At 37.6% G+C, this 16,556-nt stretch overlaps 1 protein-coding gene across 1 annotated transcript; it reads left to right on the top strand.

Annotated features, from left to right (window-relative positions):
* Positions 1–101: 101 nt before the first annotated feature.
* Positions 102–14,598, top strand: LOC100000633 (uncharacterized). Its single transcript, NM_001442687.1, is given in 9 exon segments — positions 102–198; positions 367–414; positions 540–638; positions 735–851; positions 3,427–3,534; positions 3,691–3,762; positions 7,112–7,231; positions 7,916–8,432; positions 13,611–14,598. Coding segments are annotated over 8 exon segments (1,521 nt in total). The 5' UTR covers positions 102–198; positions 367–388; the 3' UTR covers positions 14,073–14,598.
* The last annotated feature ends 1,958 nt before the right edge of the window (positions 14,599–16,556 follow it).

Below are 16,556 nucleotides of genomic sequence, written 5' to 3'. Positions count from 1 at the left end.
ATGTTTTATAATAATTATTAGTAGTAGTAGTATAGTCTACTATACCAGCATAGAACTCGTTTTTAGTTTGAGGAAAACAGGAAATACATTATTTAAAACGACTGGTCGTGGCTGAAGTTGATCAACCCACTTTCGTTTTTAAAGAAAGAATCTCTACAGGGTGAAAAACTTATATCGGCTCTCCGAAAGTTGACTCAGGTAGGCCTATGTTATTAATAACGTCCCTTAATTCACTGTATTAAGATCTTTTAATTCCATCATTTGGTTTCAGTTCGTGAAAATCGAGTAGGCTAAGATGCGTAGATGATATCGCATGTTGTGCAATAACAACCGTTTAGGTGTTTGTGTTTCCATTTTTGTACAAAGGTTTGTCTGCACATAAGACAACATGAGTCTGAAAGAAAAGAGTGAAAGGTGCCCATGTTTAACTGCTTTCTTATTTTTTTGACCTGCTTGAATGCTGTAAAATAAAACTATCTCCTTGAAAAAAGATACAGTATATAGACATTCAAATACTCATATCGTATATTATTTTGTAGCGAGTATAAAAGAAAGAGAGCAAAATCACCCGAGTTTATCAAAGGAAACACAGACCTCAGTAAAGAAGAAAGTGGTCATGATGAACACAAAAATAAAAGGTAGGCTAAATAATTATGTGTGAGTACACCTACATATCCATGTTCTGGGGACTTATTGTGAGTTTTGACAAAATCATTAACATTGTCTGTCCTTAGAGTCAAATACGAGAGGGCACTCTCTCCTACCCCCAGTTGTATGTCTTTGAGATCAGAATGTTCAATGGATCCACTTACCAACTTCAGGGGTGGAGAAAATTATCCTTTGGATTATAGGTAAGTTTCAGAATCATTTATTTTCTGTACTTTTAAGGCACGCTGTATGATTTTTTTTTCTCATTAAAGTATAAAAAACACTAGAAAGATGTTGTGTATTTTGATGACTTATGTATTATACATTATGCTAAATGTTTCGAATAATGTTCAATTTCAGAGAAATAACCAGTTTAACTGGTAGCACCAAGGGCATAGATTTGCTCTTGACATTGGTAGGGACCTATGAATTCCCCCATTAGGCATTGTGATATAAGATTCTGGTGGTATGATAACTTTGGATAAAAATATGATATATTCATGTATTGTGACTACTGCTCTAAAATATGCTCTTTTTATATGTCTAGGTAAAAACCAACAACTTTTTCCCCATTGAACACAATATATTTTATTTTAAGAGACATTTTAAACATTTTGGAACAGTAAACATGACGGCTAAATAAACTAAATCATTAACTTCTGCTGTCTTTGTTAGTTTCAAAAACATTGATTTCTTTACAACTTTAAAAGGTGTCTTTAGAGATCTTTCTATTGTGTGGATATAAAGTAAAGCCACTGCACTTTGCTAAATCATGGGCTGATTGAAGTAGCTTTGATGTGGTGGCTCATTTTCTGCTGGAGATACTGTTGCCCTAAAAAAATAATAAAATAGTCGTAAAAAAAAAACATGTACACATACCACAGGAACAATATAACAGAAAATATTATCGGTTTTAAAACTTTGACTTTTCCAATCAGTGGTAAACCTTGACGCTTTTACATCTGAACGCAGCTACAGCCTCTCACATGACAGCAGATAAAGGCACAACCAATCCTAATGTTTAAATGTGTTGGACTCAAGAAGAGAATGTGATTTAAGCCTTTCTACGTATTTAGGTTAATGTTGACTGTAACATTTGAAGTGAATTCAATTATTGGTGGGGACATTTCAGTAGTCAGTGGATTTTGGTGGGGACACAACCGCCTCCGTCCATGCTAATAGCATGCTAAAATGCTACGTTAATTCACACACCATGTCCTTTATCACCATGCTAATGATGCCACACATACTTGATTTTTGGTTTGGTTTTGGAGAAAACACGGAAGCGCGAAAGATGTTTTAATTATTAAATTGTTTGTTTTATTAGACTGCAGAATCTAAAAATGTAAATAATATGATAAAACATCTTATTCCCGATGTGATTATGACTGGAAGAACCAGAAACTGTGGCATAATAAAAGCTCTGCGGCCATGGGCTTTGTTAGGGCTATTTTAGGGGGGCTCAGCCCCCTTCAAACTTTTGCTATTAGCTCATAAACTGTACACTAAATAAATCTAAATAAATAAATAAATAAATCTCCTCAGTCCCCTTTAAATTTGATAAGAAACTGGCGGCAGAATCCAGCTCCTCCCCATTTTTTTGTTTTTCCTTTGATCAGCAAACCAGTCATGAACAGCGAAAGAACAAGGTGTGTGTTTATCGATAAATTGTTATGTTATATGCTTATTTGCAGTTCTTTAATATAGATAGCCTTGTTTTACCTGCATCCAATGTCACGAAGGAGCAGTCAGGTTTTCTCGGCATTCACCTCATTAGCAAAACTGTTTCCTCTAGTGAAAAAATTTAACTCTTAACGAACATTTCGCTATTTTTATTTCAAAATGAATAGTGGTATTCAGTGGAATACTATATACAACCATACAACCCTACCATATTAAACAAACATTTTTAAGTGGGTGTGTGTATAAATATTATATATATATATATATATATATATATATATATATATATATATATATATATATATATATATATATATATATATATATATATATATATATATATATATTATTTCAATTATTTTTACCTTATAAGAAGTTAAGCTCCTCCAAAATGAAAATCCTAAAATTGCCCCTGTCTGCTGCTTTTGGGTTTTGTCATGCTTGTCTCTCATCATCAGTTGTCTCATTCCACTTTGACAGCTTTTAGCCTTAATCTGCTTCATACTACAATAGTAATGTGTTTTGAATGTTTTAGCTCATCCGGCAACATGATTTTTTGCACAAATCTTGTAGGATGTAATGAAGACAACAACTCCCATGATTTCACACTCAGTCACAGCATTATTAAACTACACCCTTGTTGTAAATGTGCTCCCTCTTGCAGTAATAATTACATTCTGTGCCTTTAAATGTTGTATCTTCATCCGGTAACAATATTTTGCACAAGGGCAAGAGCAAGAGATTGTGTCAGAAGTGGCATCAAAAGAAACAAAAAAGCCCAACATATTCAAGATAAAGGGGCAAAAATTGTCCCTTGTAAACTAAAATGGTTAAGAATGTTACAATTCAAGTCAAATGTGAAAATCAATGAATGCCCACCATTACATTTAGACGTTCACATGAATCCTACGAAAGGTGTAGCCAATCAGATGCATTTAGAATAGTCACCAATAGTGGTGTTTTGTTGGTTGCGTATCCTTAACTCTTGAGTTCCCTTATCATAAACAATTTTGAACAGTTGCTAATAGCATTTTATTGGTATGAACCTGAAAACAGTTTCTAGCAGTGTGAGCTTAACTGGTTGTCTCTTTATAGAGTAAAGCCAGAAAGAGCAGCTTCTCCTACAATCAGCTACATGTCTTTAAGAACAGACTGGTCTATGGATCCACCAAGCAACTTAAGAGATGTTCCTTTGGATACAAGGTGCATTTCATATATTTATTTACAGTGTTTTTGAATTTCTTTTAATAATTCTTTGATTTGTTATGGATCAAATATATAAATACTATTTAATGGACCAATATATAGATTAGAATTAATCAATATATGATACAACATGTAAAAAGATGCATTTTTCAGGATTAAGGAAGAAAATGAGACAGCGACAGTCTCAACAAACAACAGCCAAATGGACAACACCTTCATGCTAAAGTAAGGGAATGTGTTACATGTGACCCTGAGACACAAAACCCAAAACTTTCTCACTCTCGACCCCACTTGACTTACTCTTGCTCACTGATATATTCTGATTAAAAAATAAGCTCCAGGTCATTAGCATGATGTGATTAGTCATGAGACCCAGAGGGAGCCAACTGCATTCGACAACAGAAGCTGACATAAAACGATTTTCCAGCAGCATTGAATTTGTCACAGAAAACATCTGAGCAGTGGAGATGCAGATCGCGTCAACTTCTAACAGAAATAGCAAATGCTGACTTGGAAGACTTGGAATAAACTGCAACTGTAGTTGTGTCTGTCTGCTATATCCTGTGTTTTTGTATATTTACCAGCGGTTGTGTTTAGTGCTAGTAGCTGGATTAAGTGCGTAAAAATGTGTTTGTAGTGTAATGAAAGTAAAATAGTTTTGATTATAAAAACTCCCACTCCAATAGTGGCAAAAATATTACCCAATATGTCAACAATGGATAACCCCACTCATCAAGAAGTGGTCCTGAAGGAACATCAATATGTGATGAGTCGAGAGTGAGATGGTGTTGACAAAACCAGTCATAAGTGTACATTTTTCAAGAATCTCCTGAAAACAGAGCAATTGTTTTGGCCAGCATTTGCAAATCTTTAATCTGAGTGTCAGGATTCTGTCTAGTTAATTTTTGTTTTGGTGGCAGAGTCCAGACACTAGTCCTGTCAGGTCTTGTATGTTGTGCTCGGCTCAAGTTTTCTTGGGTGGGGCCAGGGCCAGATAAACCAATGGGCATTATGGGCACAGGCATATGCGCACTTGGGGCCCCTGCGAGGGGGGGGGAATGCAGATTTTTGAGTGTCTATTTAGGCTAAATGCAAATAGTGCACCTCGTTGGAATAAGCTTGTTAAGCGATTCACGCCCATCACCGTTTAATTGACAGAAACAACCTAATTAATGAGCACAATAGATTACCGCGTAAGTAGCATAGCTCTTAAAGCGCATGGCAACATGTTTTGATGGAATTGATCATGATCCCGGTTCGAATCCAGATGAACACGTTTTTCTTTTTTCCCCACTACATATCAGTAGTGATGGGTCGTTCATGAACGATTCATTCATTTTGAACGAATCTTCAATATGACTTGGGAACTACGAGTCCTCTCAGGGAGTGATTCGTTCATCCGCGCGTGCGCACATTTGTGCAGGTAGTATCTTAAATTTTAAGTCTTCATCACATTGACAGAAGCCAATCATATGCGTTTAGAGCCGGAAAAAGAATTGATCCGCTCACCTCTCGAGTTCTCTGTCGGGTCTGAGTCACTCGGCTATCACGGGCCAATCATACGCATTTAGAGCCGGAAAATAATTGATCCGTTCATCTCTCGAGTCCTCTATCGGGTCTGAGTCATTCGTTCCTCAGGGGCCAATCATACGCGTTTAGAGCCGGAAAAAAAATTGAACCATTCATCTCTCGAGCCCTCGGGTTTTAGTCATTCTGTCACGTGATAAACGAACGATCATGGCCCCTATCGGCTTAGCCTGTGCATTGATTAAGATTATATGTGACTGTCAGTGTAACGTGAATGAACCTCTGACATTTGAAGATATGAAGAGGTGAGCTGAGCAAAGAGACAAAAATGCCTTCATAGACAAAAGAGCAGGTAAACATTGAATTATTATTTTCTCCCTCTTATATACTATTTATGATTTATTTGTCATGCAATCAACCTTTTGGGCTAGTTGTAGATGTGTTTGGAAGCAATTCATAACATTTTAATAATATTTTGCCAATGTAAACCAAATGAACGAAACGATTCGAAAAAAGATTTGTTCATCTTGATGATCCGAGTCAGAAAAATCATCTGAACTTCCCATCACTACATATCAGATTTTGCCTACTCTTCATCTCGAGAAAGACAAGTAGGAATTATTATTAAGTGTATGTATTATGGAGGACTGTATAGAACTGGATTGGAGAAGTGTTATATCCAAATCATATAAAATAAGTTTGTTGAAGTTATACATTAAAAACACTCTTAAATATATAGTACTGCTTCACTGAACTAGTAAAGTAAATGAACAAGGTAATTAATCCATTAATTTTCACTAGTTGTATTAGTTTTTTTTATCAAAGTGTGCTTTAAATGCTTTAAAAATAAGTTAACTCTTTGTAGACTAGAAATAAATGTACTGTATACCATTTTTTTTAATGCGGGCCATACATTGTAGATTACATTTTATTTAAACAATATTATATTAATCTTATTTTTTAACTCAACTATAGGGGTGCGGCTAGGTAGAGGGCCTACAAGACATTGTGCTTAGGGACCTCTGAATTCTTAATCCGGGCATGGGGAGCATTCATTTTCTGTTATTGTATGTCTTCGTCTTTGTACGAGTGCCGTCTTGGCAGTGCAGGCTCCTGCTTGATGCAGGTGCGTGAGGTCCAGGAGTGTTCTGGATGCGCGCTCTCGTCCTGGTGTGTTTGTTGTTTTGTTTGCAGCATGGTGTTTTTGTTCTCAGCGCTCCAGTCTAGTTGTTTTCAGTTGTCGCTGGGATCGGAACATGCATGTTGCATGTGTGAGTGCATGGTATAGTGTTTCACTTATCGTGTACTCGTGTCTTGCATTCAGTCTTCAGTTGGTGTTGTGTTCAGCAATGTTGTGTTTCATGTGAACGCGCATTTAATAAGTTCTCTCATTGGCTGCGTGTTCTAGTCCTGTTTTCTCGTGAGCACATGGCTTGTGTTGTCTTTGTGTCATGTGCTTTCCTGTCTATTGTCTTGTCCCACCATCCTTGGTAACCCATTATTAGTTTGCTCAGATTACTTGTTTATTTGTTAATTCTTTCTGCTTTAAGTCCCTTTTGTCTGCTGTCCTGTGCCAGTTCGTTGTCTTTTTTCCAATGTTTTTACATGTCCAGTCCTGTCCAGCCCTACTCTTCCCTTTTATTTTTATTATTAATAAACCCATTTGAGTTCCTGCACTTGAATCCTTGTCCTTCCTTTTCCTGTAAACTGACACTAAGGATTCAAACTAATCAAAATATTGAGAAAATTGGGATTAAAATCGTCTAAGTGCTTAGCAATGCGCATTACTAATAATAATAAAAAAAAAATTCTAAATATCTTCATGGAACATGAGCTTTAATTAATAAAAAAGACAACTTTGAACCATACAATGGATTTTCAGGTGTTGCAAAAATATACCCGTACAACATAAGACATAAAATAAAAGAGGTTTTGTGGTCCAGGGAAAAAGATTTGAATTTAAAACATTTCAAAATGCTCAACAATACTCAAATAAGTTATTAAAATAACATTTATCTTTGAAACATGTCGTTTTAAACCTTTACAGAGGAAGACTGGAAAGAGCCCCTTCTCCTGCACCCAGCTATATGTCTCAGATATATTCTGATTGGTTCGAAGGACCGCTGACCAGCTGCAAAGCTGAAGGCAATATCTCATTCAACCCAAGGTGAATTCGTTGTGCTGTTTAAAATCTTGTGTTCTGATTAGCTGGAAGGCCATTATGTGCTTCACCATTGAGCCAATAGAGATCAACCACCTAATATGCCCAAAAAATTATTTGCGAAGGTAGCTAACACGTTATTATGAGCTATTAGACATGCCTGTGTAATACACACACACAATCTCATTTTCATTCATGTGTGCTCTCTGGTTCTGTTTCTACCTGCAACTGATTCAAAGTGGGTAGATCTAACGTATCATAACTCATGAAAATATTTGGCCAGATATATGGAGCTATACTAGTTTTAACTTGTCTGTAACCTGGCAAATGACAATGGAATGAGCAGGCAAATCAACTGTTCACCGTGTGTCAAATGATTTTAAATGCACTTTTTGTTGGAGGTTCTTTGCCTCTGCATTGTTCTGAGTCCATTGATTATCCCTTATGTAATTAGTAATAAATAAATTATTCAATTTTACCAGTTTAAAGTCATAGGTGATGATTTGAGTCTGGTTTATCAGCTGTTTCTAATCTGTAATTACATATTCTAGATGTTAAATGTATAATTAAAGTCTTTGGAAATGTGTTGTTGTGCCCTGAGGAAGGATTTTAAGTCGAAACGCTTTGGCGTCTATATGTATAGATGTCCATTTCATTTTAGATATTGTCTTTTTGTTTTTTTGTTTTCAGGCTGATGACAGAGGATCACTTAAAGTGTGCACTGTGTAAATCGATGTTGAAGGATCCAGTCTCCATCACATGTGGACATAATTACTGCAGAGGCTGTATTAATGCATTCTGGGACAATTGTGCTGGAGATTTTGTTTGTCCACAGTGTGGTCGGGCATCAGAAACACGTCCAGTGCTAAACACAAATGTAGCTCTTGCTGAGGTGGTGAAAGACCTGCAGAAAACCTTCAGTCCAGCTCTTCCTCCACGGTGTTATGCCGGACCAGAAGATGTGGCCTGTGATTTCTGCACCGAGAACCGATTGAAAGCTGTGAAGTCTTGTTCAACATGTGGTGTTTTTCTCTGTGAGACTCACATCAGGCAACATTACACAATACCAGCACTACAGAAACACACACTGCATGACGTGACCGGAGAAGATCAGATGAAGATGAAACTCTTACTGGGACAACAGAAAACAGATAGCATTACCAGTGGACAACAGAATCAGACAGATGAAACTCAAGACCTTATGAAGGTTTGCTATTACATCACATTACTCACTGAAAATTGTATTTATCACCAACCGGGCCTGTGTGGAATTACTTGCCCCTTACTAAAACCAGGAGCATAATGTTCAATTTATAATAGTCTTTTGCAATTATTGCTGTACAAACATGATCCCCGCTATGATCAGTTTTCACCAATGCCAGACTGTAAGACAGTAAAGATCTGTTAAAAACAGAGACATACTAGAGCACAGGTGTCAAACTCAGTTCCAAAAGGGCCGCAGCTCTGCACAGTTTAGTTCCAACCCTAATTAAACACACCTGATCAAACTAATTGAGTCCTTCAGGTTTGTTGAAACCTACAGGTAAGTGTGTTGGAGAAGGGTTGGAACTAAACTGTGCACGGCTTCGCCCCTCCAGGAATTGAGTTTGACACCCCTGTACTAGAGGATCAATCTCTGACGTGTTCAGTATGACACTACAAAGCTGCAAACAAAATTATTTCAAACAAGACACTCCAAAGAAATAAAGCGAGAGCCAGTGTTACCAAATGGACAAAAACTGCTGACACAGTAGCAAACCTTTTCATTAATGACTGGACTATTCCACTGAGATCACACTAATAACTCATACAGGGAATAATAAAAGGACAACACTGAATAAACCACAGGCCTCCCTTTAATCAAAAAACAAAATGTCACTCTCTAAGATTCCACTATCGATAAGACTTAGCTAAGGCATGGCAAAACACAGGTGATCCTCAAATCTTTTGAGAAAATGTTTTGTGGATTAAAGAGTGAACACGGTCAATTATATTTAATGTTAACCAAAGACAGAGTCCCACCCAAAGAACATATACCTTCAGTCAAGCATTGAAGCAAAAATTTGTCCAGGGACACCCTCCATTACAACAACCAGTGGCGTAGCGGACGGGCCCGCAGGGCACGCACCGCGGGGGGGCCCCGCGTCGTCGCGATTTTCAATAAACTGTTGGGAACAACTGTGGTCGGAACCAAAGTTCACACGTCTGTGTTCTCTGAACACCTCTCAAGCGGTGGACTACTTCATTCTGATTGCTTGCCGCCAATGTTGCCAACTTAGCGACTTTGTCACTAGATTTAGCGACTTTTCAGACCCCCCTAGCGACAAATCTAGCGACTTTTTTGTGTGTTATTGGAGATTTTTTTAGACTGTCATTTGTCCATACTGTACCGTCCCTACCAAGTGTGCCGCAAGCCTACGTTTGAGTGAAGGTTTCGGCCGTTAGATCGCCCCCTGGGGGCTGGCTGCAGTACAAGTCATAAAGCCCGCCTCCTCCGTGTTAATGAAGGAGACTTGAGCCCAAACAAAAAAAAATATTACACTTGCAATAAAATGTCCCGAAAGATAGTTCTGGTCGATTAAGGCACTGTTTATTGTGCTGAAATAGGTGCAGATCTTCATTTTTGTAAACAATTTGTTTTTAGCAGTAATTTAATGCTGGGCGTGTCATCGTGATTGACAGCTGTGATTGACAGTTTCTCAAAGCGCGGCGTCTGAGCTTCGGCAGGAGACTGAAGTAGACTGAAATGTTATTATTCGATTTCTGTGTTATTTTACCATGACAAAATGAGTTCAGCAGTAAACTATAGTTTCTGACATACATGATCCTGGTGGAACACTGTTTATTCGCTAAGTTCAGGGCTTTTTTCGGGCTTTATTAGTTTGCTGATACACGCCTAGCCACCCAGATAGCAAAACACAGTTCCGGCTAGATTCTCGCCTGCCGGAGACTTATCTCTTAGAGCTCAGACTGACTAATGTTACCTCTGCTGGACCTACTCCGGATGCCTGGACTCACTGGCCGATTCCAGTCCGAGTCAATCGAGCCAGATGCAGTGGCCGAGCGAGCAGGCGCTGCCGCATGCGAGCCGGAATCAGCCCGTGACGCCGCGAGTAAGTTATGCGCTGTGGCCCGGAGCTGGCGCGATTGAATATATAAAACCCTCATATTTGTTAACGTTATTACATGAATTTGTGTTGATATGACAGCAAACGCATGCTAAGAAGTTCGGGGGGGGCGTAGTTGATTTTGCATAAACCGTTTGATTGGAAGCTCGACTCTGCTCATTTTCGCGGCTCCTCCTCTGGCTCCATCAGACAATCCTTCTGCGCATGTCTGGCTCCAATTTCAGCAGTCTTTTGCGACAGTTTGTGCCCGTCAAGCAGGCGTTTTGCCCTCAAGGCGTTCAATGGGAAAAAGGGCTGTCGCGTCGTCCATATTTTTTACAGTCATTGGTCCCTACTCTTCTCAACGAGCTGCGTGTGATGCCGCCGGCCCCTCCCCCGCCTCACAGCACTGACAGGCGGCCCAGTCAGTCCTCGTACAGCAGCCTCTCCCACCTGCAGCCCGAGAGCAGCTCACCCCTCTGCGTACCGACGACAAATGATTTAGCACAGGCAGTGTGAAGGTATTTCCCTTGTACAGTCAAACCGATCTACTTCTACTTTATTTTAACAATTTAATTGGACCGTTTATTCTTTTCTTGTTCAGAATCACAGATATTTTAGTGACAGTTTCTGAACTTGTCTGAGTTTATTTCATATGAGAGATTACTGCACATTCACTAACGTTACACATCTATAATGATATACTGTATTCAAACAGCAATAAATTTAGTTAAATAAACATGCTTATATGTAGTGCAATTATAAATACCCCTTTATTAACCATAGGCTGTTAAACAGAAACGGTAGAACGTGATGACGTCAGTGATATGCAAATTGACGTATGACGTATCCAACGCCCTTCCCCCCCCCTCTTCATCAGGGGCCCCCGTCAGCGATCCCTGCAGGGGGGCCTCCGCATTTTGCGCTACGCCACTGACTACAACTGGGTATTAATATCCACAACAGATGTCATCCTGGCGATATATTGCCCATTTGCTACATTATAAAACCCAAAATGTTAAGGTAACTCAAAACTAAACCGATGGCAACAAACCATTTAAGTTCAAAAAGTAATCCTAACGAGTACTGTGAACTTAATTCATTTGAGTAAATGAAGCAATTTGAGCACAGTAAAACCCAATAAATGCAGAGAACTCAAACCAGCTGAGTGCTGTAAAACCCAATAAGTTAAGTCAACTCAAACCGTTTGAGGAAACTAATTGCTACAAACCATTTAAGTTAAAAAAATGAATCTATATGAGTTCTGTGAACTTACTCTATTTAGGTTGAAGTAACAAATTATTTATTTAACTCATTACCTTCAACACTGAGTTCAAACCTCTTTTCAAATGAGTAGAATTAACTTTCAGTCAATTTTGAGTTAACTATACTCATTTCATTTGATAAAGTTAACTGTTGAGTTTCACAGTGTAGGTTTCTGTTGTTAAATTAGGGTATTTAAGCCGCTTTTATTAAAAAAAATATTTAGAAAAACATCTAGAGTGCATCTGCAGAAGCAACAATGGCACTGATAAACATTTTGTTTTAAAGATATCTCACTGCAAGTTATTTTCAATTAAGACAGCTCAGAAATGCAGTTTATTGACTATCCTTTTAAAGGGGACAGGGTTTAAAAAGCATTTCTGCGGTGAAGAGTGGGTAAAAATACTGTGAAGGACTATTCTGCAGATATCAGTTTATTTTCTGTGATTGCTGCAAAAGGTGGCTGACCAGATTTTTTGGCTTGGGAATGCATTTTAGGTGTTGTATATATAAAAAAATTCATTCATTCATTTTCCTTCAGCTTAGTCCTTTATTTATTAGGGCTCACCACAGCGGAAAGAACTGGCAACTATTTCCAGCTTATGTTTTATGCAGTGGATGCGCTTCCAGCCACAACCCAGAACTGTGAAACACCCATACACACTAATTCACACACACAGTCATACACTACAGACAATTTAGTTAATCCAATATACTCATAGCTCTTCACATTTGGACAGCATTGAAACTATCTATTTTACTTGCTTTTAACATCTTTATTAATAATTATTAATAACTAATACTGCTGTTGATCTGCACACCTCCTGGACTGATCATTAAAATAATACAATCTAATAGGAATTAAAAACAACATGTGAGTTACTGTCAGACGACATCTTCTGCCATTTAAATGGAGCATCGTCATCGCTAAAGTGATTGTTTTTTCTGTTTTGTTTTTTTTATAAAACTTGCTCAAAACAAATGTAATTCACCAAAATGTTTGACACACACACGTACTGTCCCACACTGATTGAAAGAGTGGCACAAAGTGAAAATAAATTGACATTTTTAAATGACACAAAAACAGATTCCATGGTAAATACTGCACAGCACAAACTAACTAAATGAAACATAAACTGCTCCTGATGTAAATCAGCCAGGAGAGTATCAGTCATGTACTTTAATTTTTTGGAAATTGCATAGCTTAACGTTACATACCTGTTAAGCTTTATGCCAGTATTGAGTGTGTCTGTGTGTGCATCGAAGAGCTAAGTACAGTACAACAGCTGAGTACAGTACAACAGCTGACAAGTCGGGTACACTGATGCTATTTCAGCATCTTTTCTGACGGTAGACACTGAATTAGGAGAGCGTTTTTCTCTCGTGCATAAACTGCATCTGACAGTAACAGCTTTAACACACACCTTTCAAAATCAAAGATGTGGATCACAAAAACACTCTGTAAGTCACTCAAAACGGTATTGACAAGCACTTTCAACATGCAAACTCCATACAGAAACGCCAACTGACTCAGCCAGGGCTCGAACCAGTGACCTTCTTGCTGAGTGGTGAAAGTGCTACCCACTGAGCGGCCGTACCACCCCACTAAATAGTTTAAAATATGAATTATTTTATAATTATTTGATAAACTGCTTCTTTTGCAGATGTGAAAGAAATCATAATTGGTCAAATACATTTTCTCAACAGTAATGTGTGCACATTTTAACGATATAGTAGTAAAAAACAAACACAAGATTATGACACATGAAATCAGTGATTACTAATTGAATACATTTATAATATATGCACCAGATCACAATTTTTACAAATATATTTGGTTTAAAAAAAAGGCATAAAGAAAGGGCATTAAGCTAATGTTGCACAGCTAAAAATATCATTCTCTCTTATGCATTCTTTTTCTGAATGTTTTGTGAATTTCTTGCTATGTTTTTAAGTGTATTATTTTATTATTGTTCTTTTCATTAATCATTATTTTTCTGTTTTATTTTTTGCAGGACGAAGTCAGGAGTATTTCAGAGTCTGTGTTGAATTCCTCAATGTCAGAGAAAAATTGTCTCAAGGAAGCTGCAGAAGTCTCTAGATCAGAGGCAGTTGTTAATAAAGATGATGCTGATGTTAGGAATCTTGCACATTTGTGCTCCAAACTTCAGAAAGAAGTTTCAGGACTCAAAAAAAGCTTTTCAAAGTTAAAGCGCAAGAAAACAGAGAAAGACAAATATTACGATGAAGAGGATGATTATGATGATGATGATGGAGAGGAGGAGAATGATGATGAAGAAGAGGACTATAGTGGGAACGATTCTAGTGCTGACACTTATGACATGTATGATGACGATTATGGTGGGGAAGAGTACACAGATGACTGGGGTGATGAAGAGGAAAACAAAGATGATTATGATGATGATGATGATGATGATGATGATGATAATGAAGAAGAAGATGATTATGGGATCTAGTTTACCCCAATATATAATGCTTAATTCAATTTCAATGTGAAATTAAAAATGCTATTTATTACTCATCCTCGTGCTGTTCCAAACCCCTGAGACCTTCATCTTCAGAACACAGTTGAAGACATTTTGGATGAAATCTAAAAGTTCTAAAATCTCATCCTCCATAGTAATCAATGAGCAATCTTGAGATTGTAAAAAATTGCTAAATATGCTGTCAAGAAATTCCACGTGACTGCAGTGGTTCAACTGAAATCACACAGAGCTCTCAGAACACTTTTGTGTGCTAAAAAAACTAAAAAAATAATTAAATTAAATGAACCAAAAAAAAATCAGCTTTAGATTTAATCTAAAATAACTTAATTTGTGTTCTGAAGATCAACGAAGGTCCCGGGTTTGTAACGATATGAAGGTGAGTAATTATTAACAGAATTAAAAAAGACCCACGGTTTTTGACATAGAATGCTGTAGATGTAAATCTGTGGCGAAAGAAATTACCTCAACTTTCTTAAATAAAAAAGTTTTTAAGCAACTTCTTGGTTGTTGTGTTTTATTTACACACTTGTGCTATCAAATAGTTGTATAAATTAAAAATTACAGGAGAAGAACTGCAATATCTCTGTATATTAACATTGCTGTGATTGCTTGCAGCCTTTCCCATGAGAGAGAGAAGCTGTGTCTCATTTCAGTGGCTGCATCCTCTAAAGGATGCATTCAAAGGGAACTGCGTCATTGCTCCACAAATACTGTCTGATTTCAAAATTTTCTATAGGTAATAAAGGATACAACTGCTGGATCCTTCGTGGCCTCCAACACCCCAAGATTCATTGCGCGCTTTTACTTGGATATCTAAGCGTGTTAAAAACAAAAAGAGTATGAAATTTCTTACTAATAAGTGATTTTATAGACAGTTTACATTTTTATGTGTACATCTGTGCAGGGTGCAAATTACACATTGACGATCAGGGCGGTCAACTTTTTCAGTAATATTATTTTGTATAATATGTACTTCAGTGAATCAAATGTATGGACTATTTAAATGACATGTTTTAATAATAAAACATTTTTTGTGTGTGTGTTTTGTGGAATATTTTTGTGTATTCTGACCTACAATATCCTCTGATTAGCTATTTCAGAGGGTACTGTAAGTCAAACTATACAACAGATGTAGAAACAAACACCTATTTTACTTGTAAACACCGTGTCTATCGGCATAAACTGATTGATGCATTTATGAATTCACAATGTTATAATCCATTATAGGAATCATCAAATGTATATTTATCATTCATTCATTCAATTTCAGTTTAGTCCCTTCATTAATCTAGGCTCCCCACAGCAGAATGAACCGCTAACTTATCCATCATATGTTTTTACGCAGTAGATGCCCTTCAACTGCAACCCATCACTGGGAAATACAAACTCTTTCACACTATGGACAATTAAGCTTACCCAATTCACCTGTAGTGCATGTTTTTGGACTGATAGGGGAAACCGGAACACCCTGAGGAAACCCAGGCAAACGGGGAGAACATGCAAACTCCATACAGAAACGCCAGCTGACCCTGCCGACGCTCGAACCAGCGACCTTCTTGCTGTGAAGCGATTGTACTACCCATTGCGCCACCGTGCTTCCTATGTATATCTATCTTTTCAAGATACAGATCAGAGTAAACTATTTCTTACTATTTAGAGGGCTGACCTCCCATACATGATGTTTTGATGTCCTTCAGAGGGATCAAGGGTTAATTGGAGGGTCAACCCCCCTAAACCCCCTTGTAATTCGCACCCTGCATGTATGGATCAAAGGAAATATATTTCCTGTTTTTGTCTGTTTGTTTGTTTGCTTTATTTATAGAGCACATTTAAAAACAACAGATGTTGACCAAAGTGATTTACAAAAAGACCAGCATACAAAATCTATACCTATATATAAAAATTAAGCAAAATATATAAAAACAAATTAAAATTAATTTGTGAACCTTGTTTTGGTCTTACATCATTTATTACTGTTTATTAAAGGCAGCTGTTACGGTTACTGATGAGATCTGTAATCTGTATAGGTGAGATTGTCTCATTTCAAAATGCTCAGTTCGGCTCAGTGTGGACTTCGAAGGACTTACCTTTGAAGTCTGCAATCTTCAAAGGATGCAAACTGGGAAACGAGACAGCTAAAAAGCAATACTGAGAGCTGAGCTTAGCTCATTAATATTTACGACCATTCCAAATATGGTCAATGAGGACCTTTTGATCCTTTTGGGACATTTCTTAAGAAGGGTATAAAGGAAGGTCGGAGCCAGCTCCAAGTGGATAGGTCTTAACACAGTGTCCAATACATAACACTCCCGTTTTTCCAGGGAGTCTCCCATATTTCAGACTCATCTCCTGTTTTGTTCAGTCTCCTTGAAAACTCCCGGAATTTCAACACCAACCCCCCACCCCCAACCTCACAATAACTTATTGTGTTTTAATAATGTCTACACCTACCCC

This window comes from Danio rerio, chromosome 8 (genome assembly GCF_052040795.2).
Source record: "Danio rerio strain M-AB ecotype USA chromosome 8, GRCz13ab, whole genome shotgun sequence".
NCBI classification, from domain to species: domain Eukaryota; kingdom Metazoa; phylum Chordata; class Actinopteri; order Cypriniformes; family Danionidae; genus Danio; species Danio rerio.
The sequence above is the reverse complement of the archived record's forward strand: the minus strand, read 5'-3'. Positions and strand labels throughout refer to the sequence as shown.